The following is an 18,470-nucleotide window of genomic DNA, read 5'->3' on the forward strand; positions in this document are numbered from 1 at the left end:
TAGACTGAATTGATATTTATAGACATTCCATCAGAATGCAGCAGAATATAATTTCTTCTCAAGTGCACATAGAACATTCTCCAGGATAGATCACATCTTGGGTCACAAATCAAGCCTCAGTAAATTTAAGAAAACTGAAATCACATCAAACATCTTTCAGATAACAGTGCTATGAGATTAGAAACCAATTTCAGGAAATAAACTGTTTTTAAAAAAAACAACACACACAGACACATGGAGGCTAAAAAATATGCTACCAAATAACCATGAAATCATGGAAGAAATCAAAAAGGAAATCAAAAATTACTTCAAAACAAACGACAACAAAATTATAACCCAAAATCTATGGGATTCAGCAAAAGCAATTCTTTTTGTTTTTTGGTTTTTTTTTTTTTTTTTTTTTTTTTTTGATCGCTCTAAGTGGTTTTATTAGAGAAAGCCAAGTTTACAGAGGACTTAAGAGTTGGCTTTAGGGCCCTTCTTGCCAAAGGTGGGCACAACATTGACAAAGAGCCGGTTGTACTGCATACACCTCTTGGGCTGGCCTGTTGTCTTCTTTTTCTCTTGTTTTGCCACCTTAAAAGTCTGACCTCTTAAGGCGACTTTCTCAACATAGGCCACGGAACCATGGACTTTACCATGGACTGAACCAAGCACACAGTCAACTACTGCTAGAGTGCTCAGAGCTTCCACCCCACACTGGCCGAGGGTAGCCTCATCCTCTAGGGGCATCCCTGCCACGAGCAGGACTTGATCTTCTGGAGCAATGCCCTCCAACGAGGCTACATGAGCCTTGATCTGGGCAAGTGTTTCCTGACCAGTTACCTCAAAAGTGTGTAGCTCCCAGGCACAGACAAAAAGCTGCATGTTGGTGACTAGACTGCAGACACCACTGCCACTTCCACAAAGATGGTATTAAGAAAGGGCAAAAGCAATTCCTAAGAGGGAATTTTATAGCAATATAATCTTAACTCAAAGAATAAGAAAAATCTCAAATAAACAATCTAATCTTACACCTAAAACAACTAGAGAAAAAAATACAAACAAAACCCCAAGTTAAAAGAAAAGATATCATAAAGATGAGAGCATAAAAAAAAATTAAAAAGATGAGAGCATAAATAAATGAAATAGAAATGAAAAAAAATAGCAAAGAGCAAGGAAACTAAAAGCTGGTTCTCTGAGAAGACAAACAATATTGATAAACCTTCAACCAGACTCATCAAGAAAAAAAGGAAGAGGACTCAAATCAATAAAACAAGAAATGAAAAAGGAAAAGATACAACAAATACCACAGAAATACAAAGGCTCATAGAAAACTGTTACAAGGAACTACATGCCAATAAAATGGACAACCTGGAAGAAACGGACAAATTCTTAGAAAGGTACAACCTTCCAAGACTGAGCCATGAAGAAACAGAAAATATGAACAGACCAAGCACTAATAATGAAATTGAAACTGTGGTTAAAAATCTTCCAATTAACAAAAGTCCAGAACCAGATGGCTTCACAGGTGAATTTTATCATTTAGTGAAAACCTAACACCTCAAACTCTTCCAAAAACTGCAGAGGGAGAAACACTCCCAAGCTCGTTTCATGAGGCCACAATCACCCTGACACCAAAACCAGAGAAAGATACCACACAAAAGAAGAAAACTACAGGCCAAGATGGCTACACAGCAAGGTGGCTGGGCAGAGGTTTGTACCTCCCACAGCAACCATGGCGTATACCAGCCTCACCATGCTTCTCAGCATGATAGGCATGTTCTGGGGCATTGTCGGCTTCCTGGTGCCCTGGTTCATCTCTAAAGGTCCCAACTGGGGAGTCATCATCACTATGTTAGTCATCTGTTCAGTTTGCTGCTCTTTTGGTTGATTGCAATTCTGGCCCAATCCAACCCTCTCTTCAGACCACAGTTGAAAAATGAAACCATATGGTACCTCAAATATCACTGGCCTTGAGGAAGACCTCCTTGCTGGTACTCAGTCACTGAGATCAAGGAGAGAACTCCTCTAGATGCAAAATCACCTCCATACCCAGACCACCTGCCTTGACTCGCCCACTGTGGCCATCAGTTGCCTTAAATGTTCATCCATATTTGAATATCTTATTCTATAATAAAATATTTTTTTCCTATTACCTTTTTTACATTTTGATAAATGATGTGCCTATTTAATCTAAATTGTGCTACCTCTGTAAAATGTGTGTGTACTCTTCTGAGATGAAAAGTGTTTTTCTGAGAAATAAAAATGTTACTCTCTCCTCAGAACAGGTGGATTTGAAGATGGAGACTGCCTGCTCACAACACGAGGATCAGCGAAGTGTTTAAAAACTGTTACATGACAATAAGTCTCCCATGGGGCAGTCAGTAGGAGAACATGTTCGAGGGAAAAATCTGTCCCACAGAACTGAACCAAAGTGTATTATACCAAAATATTTGGGGATGAATTTATTTCTGCCATCTTTTGGAATAAACTATTTTTCTGCTTTCTATAGAAAAAAACAAAAAAAAAGATGGTTCAATAGCATCATCAACTCATTGGACATGAATCTGAGCAAACTCCAGGAGGTAGTGGAGGACAGAGGAGCCTGGTACGCTATAGCCCATGGGTTCACAAAGAGTTGCACGTGACTTAGTGACTGAACAACATCATCATCACTGATAAACACAAAAATTCTCAACAAAATACTAGCAAACAGAATCCAACAACAAATTAAAAGGATCATATACATCATGATCAAGTGGGATTACCCTAGGTGTGCAAGGATTCTTCAATATATGCAAACCAACCAATGTGATACATCATATTAACAAACTGACATGATACTACACATGAAGTGAAGTAAAGTAAAAGTCGCTTGGTCATATCCAACTCTGCAACCCCATAGACTATACAATCCTTGGAATTCTCCAGGACAGAATACTGGAGTGGGTAGCTGTTCTCTTCTCCAGGGGATCTTCTCAACCCAGGGATAGAACCCAGGTCTCCTGCATTGCAGGTGGATTCTTTACCAGCTGAACCACAAGGGAAGCCCAATATCTCTTCTTCAATGGATCTTCCCAACCCAAGAATCGAACCAGCATCTATCTTCTCCTGCATTGCAGGCAGATTCTTTACCAACTGAGCTACCAGGGAAGCCCCAATACTACACATAGAAAAATCCTAAAGATGCCACCAGAAAACTACTAGAGCTAATCAATGAATCTGGTAAAGTTGCAGAACACAAAATTAACACACAAAAACCTCTTACATTCCTATATACTCACAATGTAAGATCAGAAAGAAAAATTAAGGAAACAATCCCATTTACCACTGCATCAAAAAGAACAAACTACCTAGGTATAATGAATCTACCCAAAGACACAAAAGACCTGTACTCAGAAAACTATATGACCCTCCTGTGCCCAGTGCAAGAGCTCCAATAAAATCTCACCTGAATTTCTGTAAAACTATATGACCCTCCTGTGCCCAGTGCAAGAGCTCCAATAAAATCTCACCTGAATTTCTGGTCTGTCAATTTCTATTGATGGGGGAAGGCCAAGAACCCTGGTCAGTTTATGGCACCCAATATGGGGCAGTCCCTTCTGGGGCGAGGATCTGGGCACAGAAAGATCCAAAACCACAGAATGCAGCTTTCCCATGGGTGACAGGTACCCACCTTAACTTCTGTTTCAGTGTCATCACATGTGGACTTCCATGCTGCACCGGGGGTTAAGAACCCATCTTGCAATACATGATTCCTGCAATGTTCAATTCCTGGCAAGGGAACTAAGATTTGATATGTCACACCACAACTAAGCCCATGCACTGCAACTACTGAGCCCAAGCACCACAAATTAGAGTCCACAATGGATGATCCCACACAATACAATGAAGATCCTGTGCCAGTAAATAAATACTTTTTTAAAAAAGAAAGAACACTATATATACTATTGATGAAAGAAATCAAAGCCAAGTCAGAGAAAGATAAATATCATACACTAATGCATAGATACAGAATCTAGAAAAATGGTACTTCAGAATTTATTTGCAAGGCAGCAATGAAGAAACAGACATAGAAAACAGACTTACGGACATGGGGAGGGGGAAGGAGAGGATGAGATGTATGGAGAGAGTAATATGGAAACTTACATTACCATAAGTAAAATAGATAGCCAACAGGAATTTACTGTATGTCTCAGGAAACTCAAACAGGGGCTCTGTATCAACCTGGGTGGGGAGATGGGGAAGGAGATGGGAGTGAGGTTCAAAAGGGAGGGGATATATGTATACCTATGGTTGATTCATGTTGAGGTTTGACAGAAAACAACAAAATTCTATAAAGCAAATATCCTTCAATTAAAAAATAAACAAATTCTTAAAAACTGCATAAAAATAAATTTTAAAAATAATTTTATCTGTGAAATATGGATTTTACTTTAAAGAATCTATTAAATACAGAAATAAAATGTCCAAACTCTAAAGAGAAAAGAAAAGAAAAGAAATCAAAGACAACACAAACAGATGGAAAGACAGGCCATATTCTTGGAAGAATAAAAGTTGTAAAATTGACTATATTACTTGAAGAAATCTATAGATTCAATGCAATCCCTATAAATTACCAATGGCATTTTTCACAGAACTAGAACAAAATATTTTATAATTTGTATGGAAACCCAAGAGATCCCAAATAGCCAAAGCAATCTTGAGAAAGAAAAACAAAGCTGGAGGAATCAACCTTCTTGATTTCAAAGTAAAGTAAAGTAGAAGTCACTCAGCAGTGTCCAACTCTTTGCAACCCCATTGGACTACAGCCTGCCAGGCTCCTCTGTCCATGGGATTCTCCAGTCAAGAATACTGGAGCGGACTGCCATTATCTTCTCCAGGGGATCATTCCAACCCAGGGACTGAACACAGGTCTCCTGCATTGCAGCCAGATTCTTTACCATCTGGACCAGCAGGAAAGTCCTGATTTCAAACTACACTACAAAGCTATAGTAATCAAGACAGTATGGTACTTGCACAAAAACAAAAATATAAACCAATGATACAGGACAGAAAACCCAGAGATAAACCTATGCACCTATGGCCACCTAATCTATGACAAAAGAGGCAAGCATATACAATGGAGAAAAGACAATCTCTTCAACAAGTGGTGCTGGGAAAACAGAACACTTCCTAACACCATACAAAAAAACCCCAAAAACCTCAAAATGGATTAAAGACCAAAATGAAAGGCCAGACACTATAAACTCTTAGAGGAAAACATAGGCAGAACACTCTTTGACACAAATTACAGCAGAATCTTTTTCAATCCACCTCCTAGAGTAATGAAAATAAAAACAAAAATAAACAAACAGGACCTAATTAAGCTTAAAAGCTTTTGATAAACAAGACAAAAAGACAATCCTCAGAACGGAAGAAAATATTTGCAAACGAAGCAATTGACAAAGGATTAATCTAATCTCTAAAATATACAAAGAGCTCATGCAGGTCAATATCAAAAAATAATAATAATACAATCAAAAAACAGGCAGAAGACCTAATAATTTTTTTTCCCCAAAGACATATAGGAGGCAAACAAACACACAAAAAGATGCTAAACATAACTAATTATTAGGGAAATGCAAATCAAAACTACAATGGGGTATCACCTCACACTGGTCAGAATGGCCACTGTCAAAAAATCTACAAACAATAAATGCTGAAGAGGGTGTGGAGAAAAGGGACTCCTCTTATACTGTTGGCAGGAATGTAAATTGATATAACCACTATGGAAAACAGCATGGAGGGTCCTTAAAAAAACTAAAACTAGAACATGATTGTTCTATGATCCAACAATCCCACTCCTGGGCATATACCTGGAGAAAGCCATAATTAAAAAAGATACATGCACCCCAATATTTACTGCAGCACTATTTACAATAGCCAGGACATGGAAGCAACCAAGCTGTCTACCAACAATCAAAGATGTGTGTGTGTGTGTATATATACACACATATATTACATATAATGGAATATTACTCAGCCATAAAAAAAGAACAAAACTGTGCCATCTGCAGAGACATGGATGGATCCAGAGACTGTCGTCATACAGAGTGGTGCAAGTCAGAAAAAGAAAAACAAACATCGTATATTAACGCATATATGTGGAATCTAGAAAAATGGAATGTGTGTGCTTAGTCGCTCAGCTGTGTCTGACTCTTTGTGACCTCCCTATGAACTGTAGTCTGCCAGGCTCCTCTGTCCACAGAATTTTCCAGGCAAAAACACAGGAGTGGGTTGCCATTTCCTACTCCAGGGGATCTTCCTGACCCAGGGATCCAACCCGCATCCCTTGTGTCTCCTGCACTGGCAGGTGGGTCTTTTACCACTAGCACCACCTGGGAATAGATAAGCTTATCTGTAAAGCAGAAATAGAGACACAGACACAGAATATAAATGTATGGATACCAAGGGGTGAAGAGGGGTGGAGTGTGAAGGACTGGGAGATTGGGACTGACATACATACACCATGTCTAAAATAGATAACTAAGGAGAACCGATCATATAGAACAAGGAACTCTACTCAATGCTGTATGGTGACCTAAATGGGAAGGAAATCCAAAAAAGAGGGAATATACGTATAGATGATTCACAACATTGTGAAGCAACTGTGTGTGCATATGTGTGCATGTTGTCGCTCAGTGGTGCCCAACTCTTTGCGACCCCATGGACTATAAGCCCACCAGGCTCCACTGTCCATGGGACTTCCCAGACAAGAATATTAAGAGTCGGTTTATCACTTCCTGCTCCAGGGGATCTTCTGGAGGAACATGTCTCCTGAGTCTCCAGCACTGGAAGGAGGATTCTTTACCACTTCACCACTCGAGAAGCCATTATACTCAAATAAAAAAGAATTCTAATGGTATCAGGAATTGATAATAAATACAGAAGCAGGAACTCTGGAATAAATGTAAATAGTACAACCAATTAGAACAGTACTTTGGCAGTATCTATACTAAAGTTAAAAATTAGTCATTTCACTTATAGGTACATAAATAAACTCTCAAATGTGTACACAAGGAGTTACATATAAAAATGTTCACTGAAGCACTGGAAATAAATGTGTAACAATCAGAGAAAAGATAAAATTGTGACATACTCAGAAAACAAAATACAACAGAAAATTGGGAATAATCTATATGATCAGTGGTAGGAAAACAAACAAAATATTCACACAAGATAGTAAACATAATTTAACACAAATAACTAGTATTACACTTATCAGTATGAACAAATCTCAAAAGCAGGGTTAAATCAAAAAAAAACAAAGTTGAGACATACAATGTGACATAACTTCTAGTTATGTATCTTAAAACATGGGAAAACAATACCATATACTGCTTATACATAAATGTATATTTAACAAAAAGTATAAAAATATACTTAGGAATGGTATATATACCAAATTCAGATAACGGTTAACACTGGAAAAAGAGGGTAGGGAATGCAATAAGAGGGAGCAGTATCCAAAATGCTTCAAGGTTATCTATTCAGTTTTATTCCTTAAAAAAGAATTTTTTTGATCTGAAATGAAAACAGGAAATAAAATTATTTTTAAAAAGGAAGACTGAAAAACATATCCTTATATAACAATCATGCCAGAGAAGAAAAGGATGAAGGGGTCAGAGATGGAAGCAAGGCCATGAGAAATGTACCATTCTAGGCACTGGAGACACAGTAATGAACGAAACAAAGTCCTTGCTCTCATGAACAAGTAAATATACAGTATAACAAACGGCACTAAAAATAAGTGCTATGAAGAAAAATAAAACTGTAAGAAAAAGTATGGGGGGAACCTAAGTAAAATTATTAAATACAGGGTGCTATTTAAAGCCACAAGACAGGGAGCAAAGGCAGACAGTTGAGGCACTCCAAAATTTAGAGGTCAAGGAAATAAGGAGAAATCTTGCAAATGAGGCAGAAAGAGAACTAAGAACAGTGTTGACCTGGAAGCCAACTGAAAAAAAAAAGCATCTCAAGAAGGAAAAAAATGATCAACTGTGCCATAAGATACTGAAAGGTCAAATAAGATAAGAACTTGATACCTAACCAATTGTAAAAGTTACTGGTGATCTTGAAAATAGCTATTTTCAATAGCACAGTGGGAAAAGCCCAGTCTAAGTTCAAGAAATAAACAATGGGAGTAGATGAACTGCAAATTTTGAATAACTCTTTTAACAAGCTCTGCTATCCAGGAAATAGAGAAATTTGAGCAGCTGGAAGAGCACAGATCCAAGGGGATCTGAGTAAGCAAACATTTTTCCCAAAGACAGGAACAATTACAGCATATTTGTATGCTCATGGGAATGAAGTAGTAAAAGGGGGAAACTGATGATGCAGGGTGAAAGGGGAACAACTGGTAGAATACTTGGTGGCTGGGAACAATAAAGAGGGGATGGGATCTAGTGCACAAGCAGAGAAATGGGTCTTACGTATATAGACAGTTGATTTATCAATAACAGAAAAGAAGGCATACAAAGACTCAAATAAAGTCCCTATCTACAAAAATTTCAGCATAATAGAGGGGAAAGACAAAGGAGTACTTACAAAAATACGAAATACCTTGAAAAAATTGCTACAGGGGCACACAAGAGTGTAAATAATTCACATGTAGGAGGGGAAGACTGAACGAAGAATTAAAAGGTTCACAGAGGAGGTAACGTTTGACCAAACCGTATAGCATGCGCCAAGAAAAGTAGCACAAAACCATATTAACAGACGGTAAACTGGAAAGTTAAGAACCAAAAAATGGAGGTACTTAGACCTTATCTGCCACGAAAAGAACTTTGCTTAGAAGGAATCAAATGAGAGAACACAATTCATTTACAGTCTAGTTAGTGCTCAGTACTTGCTCAGTAGCATATTCTCATAAAACAGTATTTAGCATAGGGTTACTATAAAGATTAAATGAGATATTATATAAAATTTTTAGTACCTAGTAAGAATCCAAAAAAATACCAGTTATTATTAGGAGAACAAAGATCATGGGTGGTGGTGGTAATGAAAATATAAAACTTCTATAGACACATCTCTAAAATACCAAGCGAACTTTTCAAACTACAATCAACTTCCAACCTTTCTGCAAATTAATTCCGGTCCAACCATATAACTAAGCCCATCATCCCTGCCACCAAAAAAAAAAAAAGAGAGAGAGAAATATACATACTAGAAAGGAATTATAATCTACTCAGTTAATCTTTGAGTTGGATAGGCTTAATGACTGACTTCATTTTAGGAACCAGTATGAATATAAGACCTATGTCAGAGTGGAAGTCCCAGAACAAACCATCTTCTTATCTGCCAGTTCTCCCAATTAAAGAATATCGTAGAAAAAAAGCCAGATCACCAAAAGTTATCCTACATATCTATCAAATCCATTATGACTGACTCTACACTAAAAGATTCAGTTGAGAATAAACAGATTTCTAAGTTAAAGAAAATCTGACAGTCTAGACTATAAAATGCTAATGATTAAATTATGATATATCTATACCTTGGACTTCTAACTAGACAAAATATATTGAAAAGCACAACAAGAAAATGTTCACACATTCGTTAAATATGGTATATACCATTTTAAAACTATAAATTACAACTGCATAGCAAAAAAGAAATAAGGTTATAAAAAACATTGCCAGTGGTTAGTGCTGGATGGAATAATTGTAGGAAATTAAAAATCTAAATTTCCTTCAAGAAACAAATAATACTTTGTCTATTGATCAATCTTTTTTAATTACTAAAAAGTAAACAACTCAAGGCAAATCTCTACTTTTCTCTAGAAATAAGCTTGCTTAATATCATTTCTAATCATTTCTGTGCATATCTAAACACAGAAAATTATATTTTAGGTAAATATATAATGGGAAGTGTTGTTTTCTGGGGTATTTTTCTTTATAAAAATGGGAGTTGTACAATATATTTTGGTTTGCAATTGGCTTTTTTCATTCAATAGTAAACCATGGGACATTTCTCCATATTGATAAGATAAAACCATCTATCCTTATAGCTATATACTATTTTCCTATAGAATGGTATAATAACAATTTTTAGCCAAAGAATGGACAATAAAGTTATCGCCAATTTTTTGCTATTACAGTGCTATAAATATCATTTAATAATTGTGAACATATTAAAAGAATAATGGCTAACATCTGAATGCTTATTATATGCCAACTGCCACAAGCTTTTATATGAATTAAACATACTACAATATCACTATTCATATTATTATTTCTATAACACATTTTTTTCTTTGTTACCTGCCTATTCATACTTGTTTCCTCTGAAAATTGAGTTCTTTTTTTAAAAAATTGGCCAGGATACAAATTTGATCTAAAAAGTTTCTAGCAGAATATTCCCAGAAGTTCCATGAAAATGTCTGGCATATGGGCATTTATACATTCCACAAATACTATCTGAGAAGCTATGAGTGAGCAAAACAGACTTGAACTCTGGATTCTAAACTTTTAGCCTAGCAAACTGGGTTAATAAGAGGAAAGCAAAAAAGAGTGTACAGGGGAACACATCAATTAGAGAAACACTACACCAGTCAATACACAATTATAATTACCTCTTAGAACAGTCTTGCCTCATCCTGTGGATCTTAGCTACTACTGATTAAGCTACTACTACCTTAATCTTTTGGAGAAGGAAATGGCAACCCACTCCAGTATTCTTGCCTGGAGAATCCCAGGGACAGAGGAGCCTGGTGGGCTGCCGTCTATGAGGTCGCACAGAGTCGGACACCACTGAAGCAACTTAGCAGCAGCAGCAGCTTAATCTTAATATACTGCTTTACTTACACAACTTTCATGCTCAAGAACTCCTAACTTCTCTCTTTAGTATTTCTTAAGTATACCTAACTCATTCTCTACACTATTTCAAACCTTTAGCACTGAAGGCTTTCCTTACGTTTCCCACTCCTTCCCCTAACAACTTCTTAGAGGACCACTTAGGCAGACCTCAGTGCCTACTTCACAGGAAAAAAAAAGTCCCTAATCCTTCCAGAAGAGAAGAAAATCAACACTTATCAAGCATTTATACAGATCACCTAAAAAAAAGCAGAAGAGATGTCCTGGAGGTATGATTAACATTTCAAAAAGCTTAAAACAAATTACACAGAGAAGTACAAATCCACAGGCTATTACTTAATGCAGATTGGTAAACAATTATTTCAAGGTGTTATTTTCAACAAAATATTCTAATCAAGTCCACCTCTGGTACTTAATCACACATTCAAAAGATAAATTATAATACGATGGATGTGAACTGTAATGGATCACATATAAAGTCTCAGTGAAATACACTGAAAGGCAGGATTAATTCCGCCTGGAAAGGCTTCACAGAGATAACATTTGAGCAGGTCCTGGAAGGATAATTCAGCTCTTCTGCTGCATATACCTCCTGTCTACTTCTGGTTACAAAATTCAGAGAATTTAACTGTGGGATGGGTAAATCTTTAAAAACCATCTAGTATCTAGGTTTCCCACCTTTGTTTTAAAGTAACAAAATCTTTCCTTTAAAAGTCTAACTGAAAACTTAAGTATATAGAACAGATAAACGTGGACCTGCTCTTTTGAAAGAAGAGGAAGTTATTGGAAAACATTGCTAGTCTTAATCAACACCCTTCACTTTAAAATAAGAAAACTGAGACACTAAGGACGACAATGATTTGACAAAAGACTACAAAAATGTAATAAAAAAATAAAAGACCACAAAAATGTAGAACTGCCATAACTACTCAAAGAATACCTTTTAAGCATTTTTTTCTCTTTGAAGTCTTTTCCTAACTTTCTCCCCAGGTTGAGTTTTACCACTTCTCATTTTATTCCTTGCTATACCCAGCACATACTTCTATTATGGTTTCTATAAAACTCCAGTGCTCTAATTATATCTTTTTAATGTGTCTATGTCCCTCTACTATACTGGAAGCTCCCTGAAGGCAGGGACTCTTAATCATCTTTATATACCCAGTACCCGGAATAAAATATCATTTATTAAGTTACATTCAACCATGTTTCGGAAAAGATTTAAAGATAACTCAATGCATAGCATACAGTAAGACTTTAGCATTTTTCAAATGAATTTGCCAAAAATGAGGTCATTAAATGAATATATTGAAAGCAATTAGAATATCTGATACACAGAGTACTTTCTATAAACATTATCTGATATTATGTAAGTTTATATAGGTAAAAAAAAAACAAAAACCTGAAGCTATTATTTAATCTGGATGGCAAAAACTAAGTAACTTTTCTCAAAGTTTCAACTAGCTCTAATATAACCACATTTTTAATGAGGAGGGCAAATATGGCCTATTCATAAAGACCTATTGCCTGGGAAAAACAGTATAAGGAGTTGTGTTCTGCTAATCTTAGACTGAAGGAAGAAATTAGGCCTATCTTCAATTTAGGGCTAAAACACTTCTTTCTCTACCTTAGTTTCAGTCACATATAGACATTGGGGGTGATGGGGAGTGAAAAATATTATCTCTAAGGTTCTTTCCAGCTCTAACAATGTAGGGGCATAAAACAAATAAAAAATCAGAGTGCTTCAGCTTCCAACTCAATATGAATAAAAACTTGATAAAAATCAGTAAATGGTACATTGGATTTGGTGTCAGATGAACAGGGTGTTCATATCAACTCTATAATTATTTAGGTGTGTAATTTTAAGCGAGAGGCAAACTCTCTGGATCTCAGTTTCCTCAACCTTTAAAATAAAGTTGGACAATATAATCTCTCTTTAAAATACATTACAGTCATGACATTCTATGGAATAAGTTACATGTGAAGAAAATATTTAGGTGGGGATTGTTATTACAGATGTTTAGAGGATTATGGTATAAACCAAAAATTGAAAAATTCAGGATTGGGAGAAATCTTACAAGTCTTCTCTGACTCACCCAAATGAGACTCAAGATCTCTCTAATACATTCTTAGAAGAGGGCACCCAACCATTCTTAGCAATGAGAAACAACCCATGGAAATAAGTTACCTCATCTTAGGCCTACTCTAACTCTAATTAATACCTAAGTTCTCTGACTGAAACTACACGATCCTCTAGTAACTTTCAGCCATTAGTTTTACCCCTTTCAAATACAAGCACCTCAAGTAGTTGTGGATAGTGACACTATGCTCCTTACCTATCCTCTTCAGAATTAAAACCCCCAGGCTCCTTCAATCTTTCCTTAAATACAATACCAAGTGTCCCTGACCATCCAGCCTGCCTTCCTTAGAAAAACCCCATTCTTGAATAGTATGGAAGTTCCTTAAAAAAGTAAAAACAGAGCTACCATACGACCCTACAATACCACTCCTGGGCATATATCCAGAGAAAAACATGGTCTGAAAAGTTACTTGCACCTCCAGTGTTCACTGTAACACCATTTACAACAGCCAAGACACGGAAGCAACCTAAATGTCCATGGACAGAGGAAGGGATAAAAGACATAGTACACACGTACAATGGAATATTACTCAACCATTAAAAAGAGTGAAATAATGGACCTAGAGAGTGTCATACTGAGTGAAGTCAGAGAAGGAGAAATACCATATGATATCCCTTATATATGGAATCTATTTTTAAAAAATGAACTTAAAAAACCTGAAATTCATAGCCTTTAGAAAACGAACTTATGGCTGACTGGTGGAAAAAAGGAATCTGGGAAAGTCAGATACACACTGCTATAGTTAAAATGGATAACCAACAAGATATCGGATAGTACATGGACCTCTGCTCAACGTTATGTGGCAGCCTGGATAGGTGAGCGTTTTGGGGGAGAACGGATACATGCATTTGTATGGCTGAATTCCTTGTTTGTTCACTTGAAACTACTACAATACTGTTAATCCGCTATACCCCAATACAAAATAAGAAGTTTAAAAAAAAAACAAACGAAAGAAAAACCTCCATTCTTGCCTGAGAGAATGTCAAAACTACTCGAACAAACCCTCCCCATTCTAACTTCCTGATTCCTGGTGGAACCCAAGATCTCCCCCTCTTAGAGCTGACACCAACCACATAGATGGCCCTAACTGCCCTTGCCTGGAGAAGGCAATGGCACCCCACTCCAGTACTCTTGCCTGGAAAATCCCATGGACGGTGGAGCCTGGTGGGCTGCAGTCCATGGGGTCGCGAAGAGTCGCACACGACTGAGCGACTTCACTTTGACTTTTCACTTTCATGCATTGGAGAAGGAAATGGCAACCCACTCCAGTATTCTTGCCTAGAGAATCCCAGGGATGGGGGAGCCTGGTGGGCTGCCGTCTATGGGGTCGCACAGAGTCAGACACGACTGAAGCGACTTAGCAGCAGCAGCAGCAGCCCTTGCCACCTCTATCCAAGCAAGTTTTTGGCGTGGGAAATAGTGCCCCTGATGCTCCTTCGGAAGATTAGGGTAAAAGTGACCACAGCGGGAACAGAGAGGCCCGCCTCCCGCTCTTCTCCGGGGTTCAAGCCTCCTCCCTTACCGGTACTGCTTGGGGTCGCTGGGAGACTTAATGATCTCAGGGTCTCCGGCATTATTGACAGGCCCCCTCCGTCCCTCCTCCTCAGATTCATCCGCTCCGAGACGGGCAACCCGGCCGCTCTCGCCCAAATCTTGTCCATTGGGCTGCAGGTCAGGGCAGCTGCAGGTGGACTTCGCCTTGTTCCTTCCAGGCATGGTCAGTGTAGGAAAGCGTCTGGCAGCCGCCGAGTCTTCACACCGACCCCGCGCTTCTATTCTCGAAAGCGCCGCGAGCTCCCGCCCGGCCTCACACAACTTCCTCCCGGTGGCACAGACTGCAGCAACCGCGACTCTCCTCAGCATTCACTACCAAGCCGGAACGCTGGGCATGCCGTTCCCTACGGTCCACCTCCTCCTCCTACTCTTCCAGCCGCTCCTCCTCCTCCGCGTTCCAGAGGCGGTGGCGGCCGGCGCTGTTACTGCCGCAGCCGCTGAGGTGGACAGGCCTGAACCCCTCCCCCAATCCGGTCTCCCTCAAGCCAACTTCCCTCATCCCCCCCGCCCTCCGGACCGTAGATGACGCAACTGATATTAACCAATCAAAAGGCAAGAGAGCAGTCACGTGCAAGTAACTAACCAATAGGAACAGGGAATAAAAAAAGGAGCCAGAGACCGGGCCGGATTCTCAGAGCACCCAGCGAGCTTTTCGAAACCAGAGGTAGGAGGGGCGAAGAAGAAGAGGCGGAGAGAGCGGCGCGGAGGACGACGGGAGAAGGGAGCGGGACTGGTGCGCAGCGTTTGTGACGTAAGCGTGGAGGTGGTTTGAGGTAGCAACTGAGTGGGCTCTGTGGCTCAGAGGAAAATATTCCCCTGATGAGAAAACTGGTAAGCGAGTGGAGAAAGGTAATCGCCCAGCCTTTCCCCCACCATTTATGTCATATTTTGTGCATCCTGCCTCTCAAACCTGGGGTGGAGACTTTGCCAGTGACTCAGCACGTTAAAGCAGAACGCCGGAAGTATTTTTCTGCCCCCGGATGGAAGCGGCATCTGAGTGGAGCTGAGCTGAACGATAGAAACAGTCGTTTTGAGTCTCCTTTTTTGTAGCCTGCCAGACATTAGTCCTGCTCGCCCTTAAGGCCTAGAAAGTGTTTAAAAGACAGGTGTAGATGTGTTCACTCTATTGTGCGAAAACAATTTTTAGCTCCCTCGCAGACGAGAGTTCACAGCGTTCAGTTCAGTCGCTCAGTCGTGTCCGACTCTGTTACCTCATGAATCGCAGCACGCCAGGCCTCCCTGTCCATCACCAACTCCCAGAGTCCACCCAAACCCATGTCTATCGAGTTGGTGATGCCATTCAACCATCTCATCCTCTGTCGTCCCCTTCTCCTCCTGCCCTCAATCTTTCCCAGCATCAGGCTCTTTTCAAATGAGTCAGCTCTTCGCATCAGGTGGCCAAAGTATTGGAGTTTCAGCTTCAACATCAGTCCTTCCAATGAGTATTCAGGCCTGATCTCCTTTAGGATGGACTGGTTGGATCTCCTTGCAGTCCAAGGGACTCTTAAGAGACTTCTCCAAAACCACAGTTGAAAAGCAATTCTCTGCTCACTTTCTTTATAGTCCAACTCTCACAGCAATACATGACCACTGGAAAAATTATAGCCGTGACCTTTGTTGTCAAACTAATGTCTGCTTTTTGATATATTTAGATTGGTCATATGTACATTACAGTAGGGAAGCTTCAAATTCAGATAATAATTGGAATTTTCTGACTAGAATCAAGGCCACATCCTAAAGTGTGACCTGTTTTTCCTTTTATAAAGAGACCTCTGAATCTTGCAGTTCACCAGACTATGGCTATATATGTGTTCAGTCTAGTTGAGTTGCTCAGTCGTGTCCGACTCTTTGCCACCCTATGAATCACAGCACACCAGGCCTCCCTGTCCATCACCAACTCCCAGCGTTCACTCAGACTCAGTCCATTGAGTCCGTGATGCCATCCAGCCATCTCATCCTCTGTTGTCCCCTTCTCCTCCTGCCCCCAATCCCTCCCAGCATCTGAGTCCTTTCCAATGAGTCTACTCTTCGCATGAGGTGGCCAAAGTACTGGAGCTTCAGCTTTAGCATCATTCCTTCCAAAGAAATCCCAGGGTTGATCTCCTTCAGAATGGACTGGTTGGATCTCCTTGCAGTCCAAGAGACTCTCAAGAGTCTTCTCCAACACCACAGTTCAAATGCATCAATCCTTCGGCACTCAGCCTTCTTCACAGTCCAACTCACATCCATACATGACCACAGGAAAAACCATAGCCTTGACTAGACAGACCTTAGTCGGCAAAGTAATGTCTCTGCTTTTGAATATACTATCTAGGTTGATCATAAATTTTCTTCCAAGGAGTAAGTGTCTTTTAATTTCATGGCTGCAGTCACCATCTGCAGTGATTTTGGAGCCCCCAAAAATAAAGTCTGACACTGTTTCCACTGTTTCCCCATCTATTTCCCATGAAGTGATGGGACCAGATGCCATGATCTTCGTTTTCTGAATGTTGAGCTTTAAGCCAACTTTTTAACTCTCCACTTTCACTTTCATCAAGAGGCTTTTCAGCTCCTTTTAACTTTCTGCCATAAGGGTGGTGTCATCTGCATATCTGAGGTTATTGATATTTCTCCTGGCAATCTTGATTCCAGCTTGTGTTTCTTCCTGTCCAGCGTTTCTCATGATGTGCTCTGCATAGATGTTAAATAAGCAGGGTGACAATATACAGCCTTGACGTACTCCTTTTCCTCTTTGGAACCAGTCTGTTGTTCCATGTCCATTTCTAACTGTTGCTTCCTGACCTGCATACAGATTTCTCAAGAGGTAGGTCAGGTGGTCTGGTATTCCCATCTCTCTCAGAATTTTCCACAGTTTATTGTGATCCACACAATCAAAGGCTTTGGCATAGTCAATAAAGCAGAAATAGATGTTTTTCTGGAACTCTCTTGCTTTTTCCATGATCCAGCGGATGTTGGCAATTTGATCTCTGGTTCCTCTGCCTTTTCTAAAACCAGCTTGAACATCAGGGAGTTCATGGTTCACGTATTGCTGAAGCCTGGCTTGGAGAATTTTGAACATTACTTTACTAGCATGTGAGATGAGTGCAATTGTGCAGTAGTTTGAGCATTCTTTGGCATTGCCTTTCTTTGGGATTGGAATGAAAACTGACCTTTTCCAGTCCTGTGGCCACTGCTGAGTTTTCCAAATGTGCTGGCATATTGAGTGCAGCACTTTCACAGCATCATCTTTCAGGATTTGAAACAGCTCAACTGGAATTCCATCACCTCCACTAGCTTTGTTCGTAGTGATGCTTTCTCAGGCCCACTTGACTTCACTTTCCAAGATGTCTGGCTCTAGATGAGTGATCACATCATCATGATTATCTGGGTCGTGAAAATCTTTTTTGTACAGTTCTTCTGTGTATTCTTGCCACCTCTTCTTAATATCTTCTGCTTCTGTTAGGTCCAGACCATTTCTGTCCTTTATCGAGCCCATCTTTGCATGAAATGTTCCCTTGGTATCTCTAATTTTCTTGAAGAGACCTCTAGTCTTTCCCATTCTGTTGTTTTCCTCTATTTCTTTGCATTGATAGCTGAAGAAGGCTTTCTTATCTCTTCTTGCTATTCTTTGGAACTCTGCATTGAGATGTTTATATCTTTGCTTTTCTCCTTTGCTTTTCTCCTTTCTTCTTTTCACCTCTCTTCTTTTCACAGCTATTTGTAAGGCCTCCTCAGACAGCCATTTTGCTTTTTTGCATTTCTTTTCCGTGGGGATGGTCTCGATCCCTGTCTCAAGTACAATGTCACAAACCTCATTCCATAGTTCATCAGGCACTCTATCTATCAGATCTAGACCCTTAAATCACTAAGCGCAGGCGGCTGGGAGACAGCTCACTAAGCACAGGCGCGGCCGAGAGGAGCTACCCCAGGTCCGAGGTCAGGGGCAGCGGCCTAGAGTGCCAGG

The 18,470-nt window shown here is 39.5% G+C and overlaps 1 protein-coding gene and 2 pseudogenes across 2 annotated transcripts in view; 1 reads left to right on the forward strand and 2 right to left on the reverse strand.

Moving 5' to 3' along the window:
- Positions 1–14,996, reverse strand: part of NRDC (nardilysin convertase) — a 113,180-nt gene extending 98,184 nt beyond the window's left edge. Inside the window, exon 1 of one of the 2 annotated variants that reach the window (XM_005678436.3) lies at positions 14,496–14,996. In XM_005678436.3, coding sequence (XP_005678493.2) covers positions 14,496–14,836 — 341 coding nt within the window. In that variant the 5' untranslated portion in view covers positions 14,837–14,996. The remainder of the gene's footprint in view (positions 1–14,495) is intronic. The other variant, XM_013962833.2, reaches the window with a different exon arrangement.
- Positions 418–972, reverse strand: LOC102191482 (annotated as a pseudogene).
- On the forward strand, positions 1,718–1,959 carry LOC102191755 (annotated as a pseudogene).

Source organism: Capra hircus, chromosome 3 (assembly GCF_001704415.2).
Source record: "Capra hircus breed San Clemente chromosome 3, ASM170441v1, whole genome shotgun sequence".
Lineage (NCBI taxonomy): Eukaryota > Metazoa > Chordata > Mammalia > Artiodactyla > Bovidae > Capra > Capra hircus.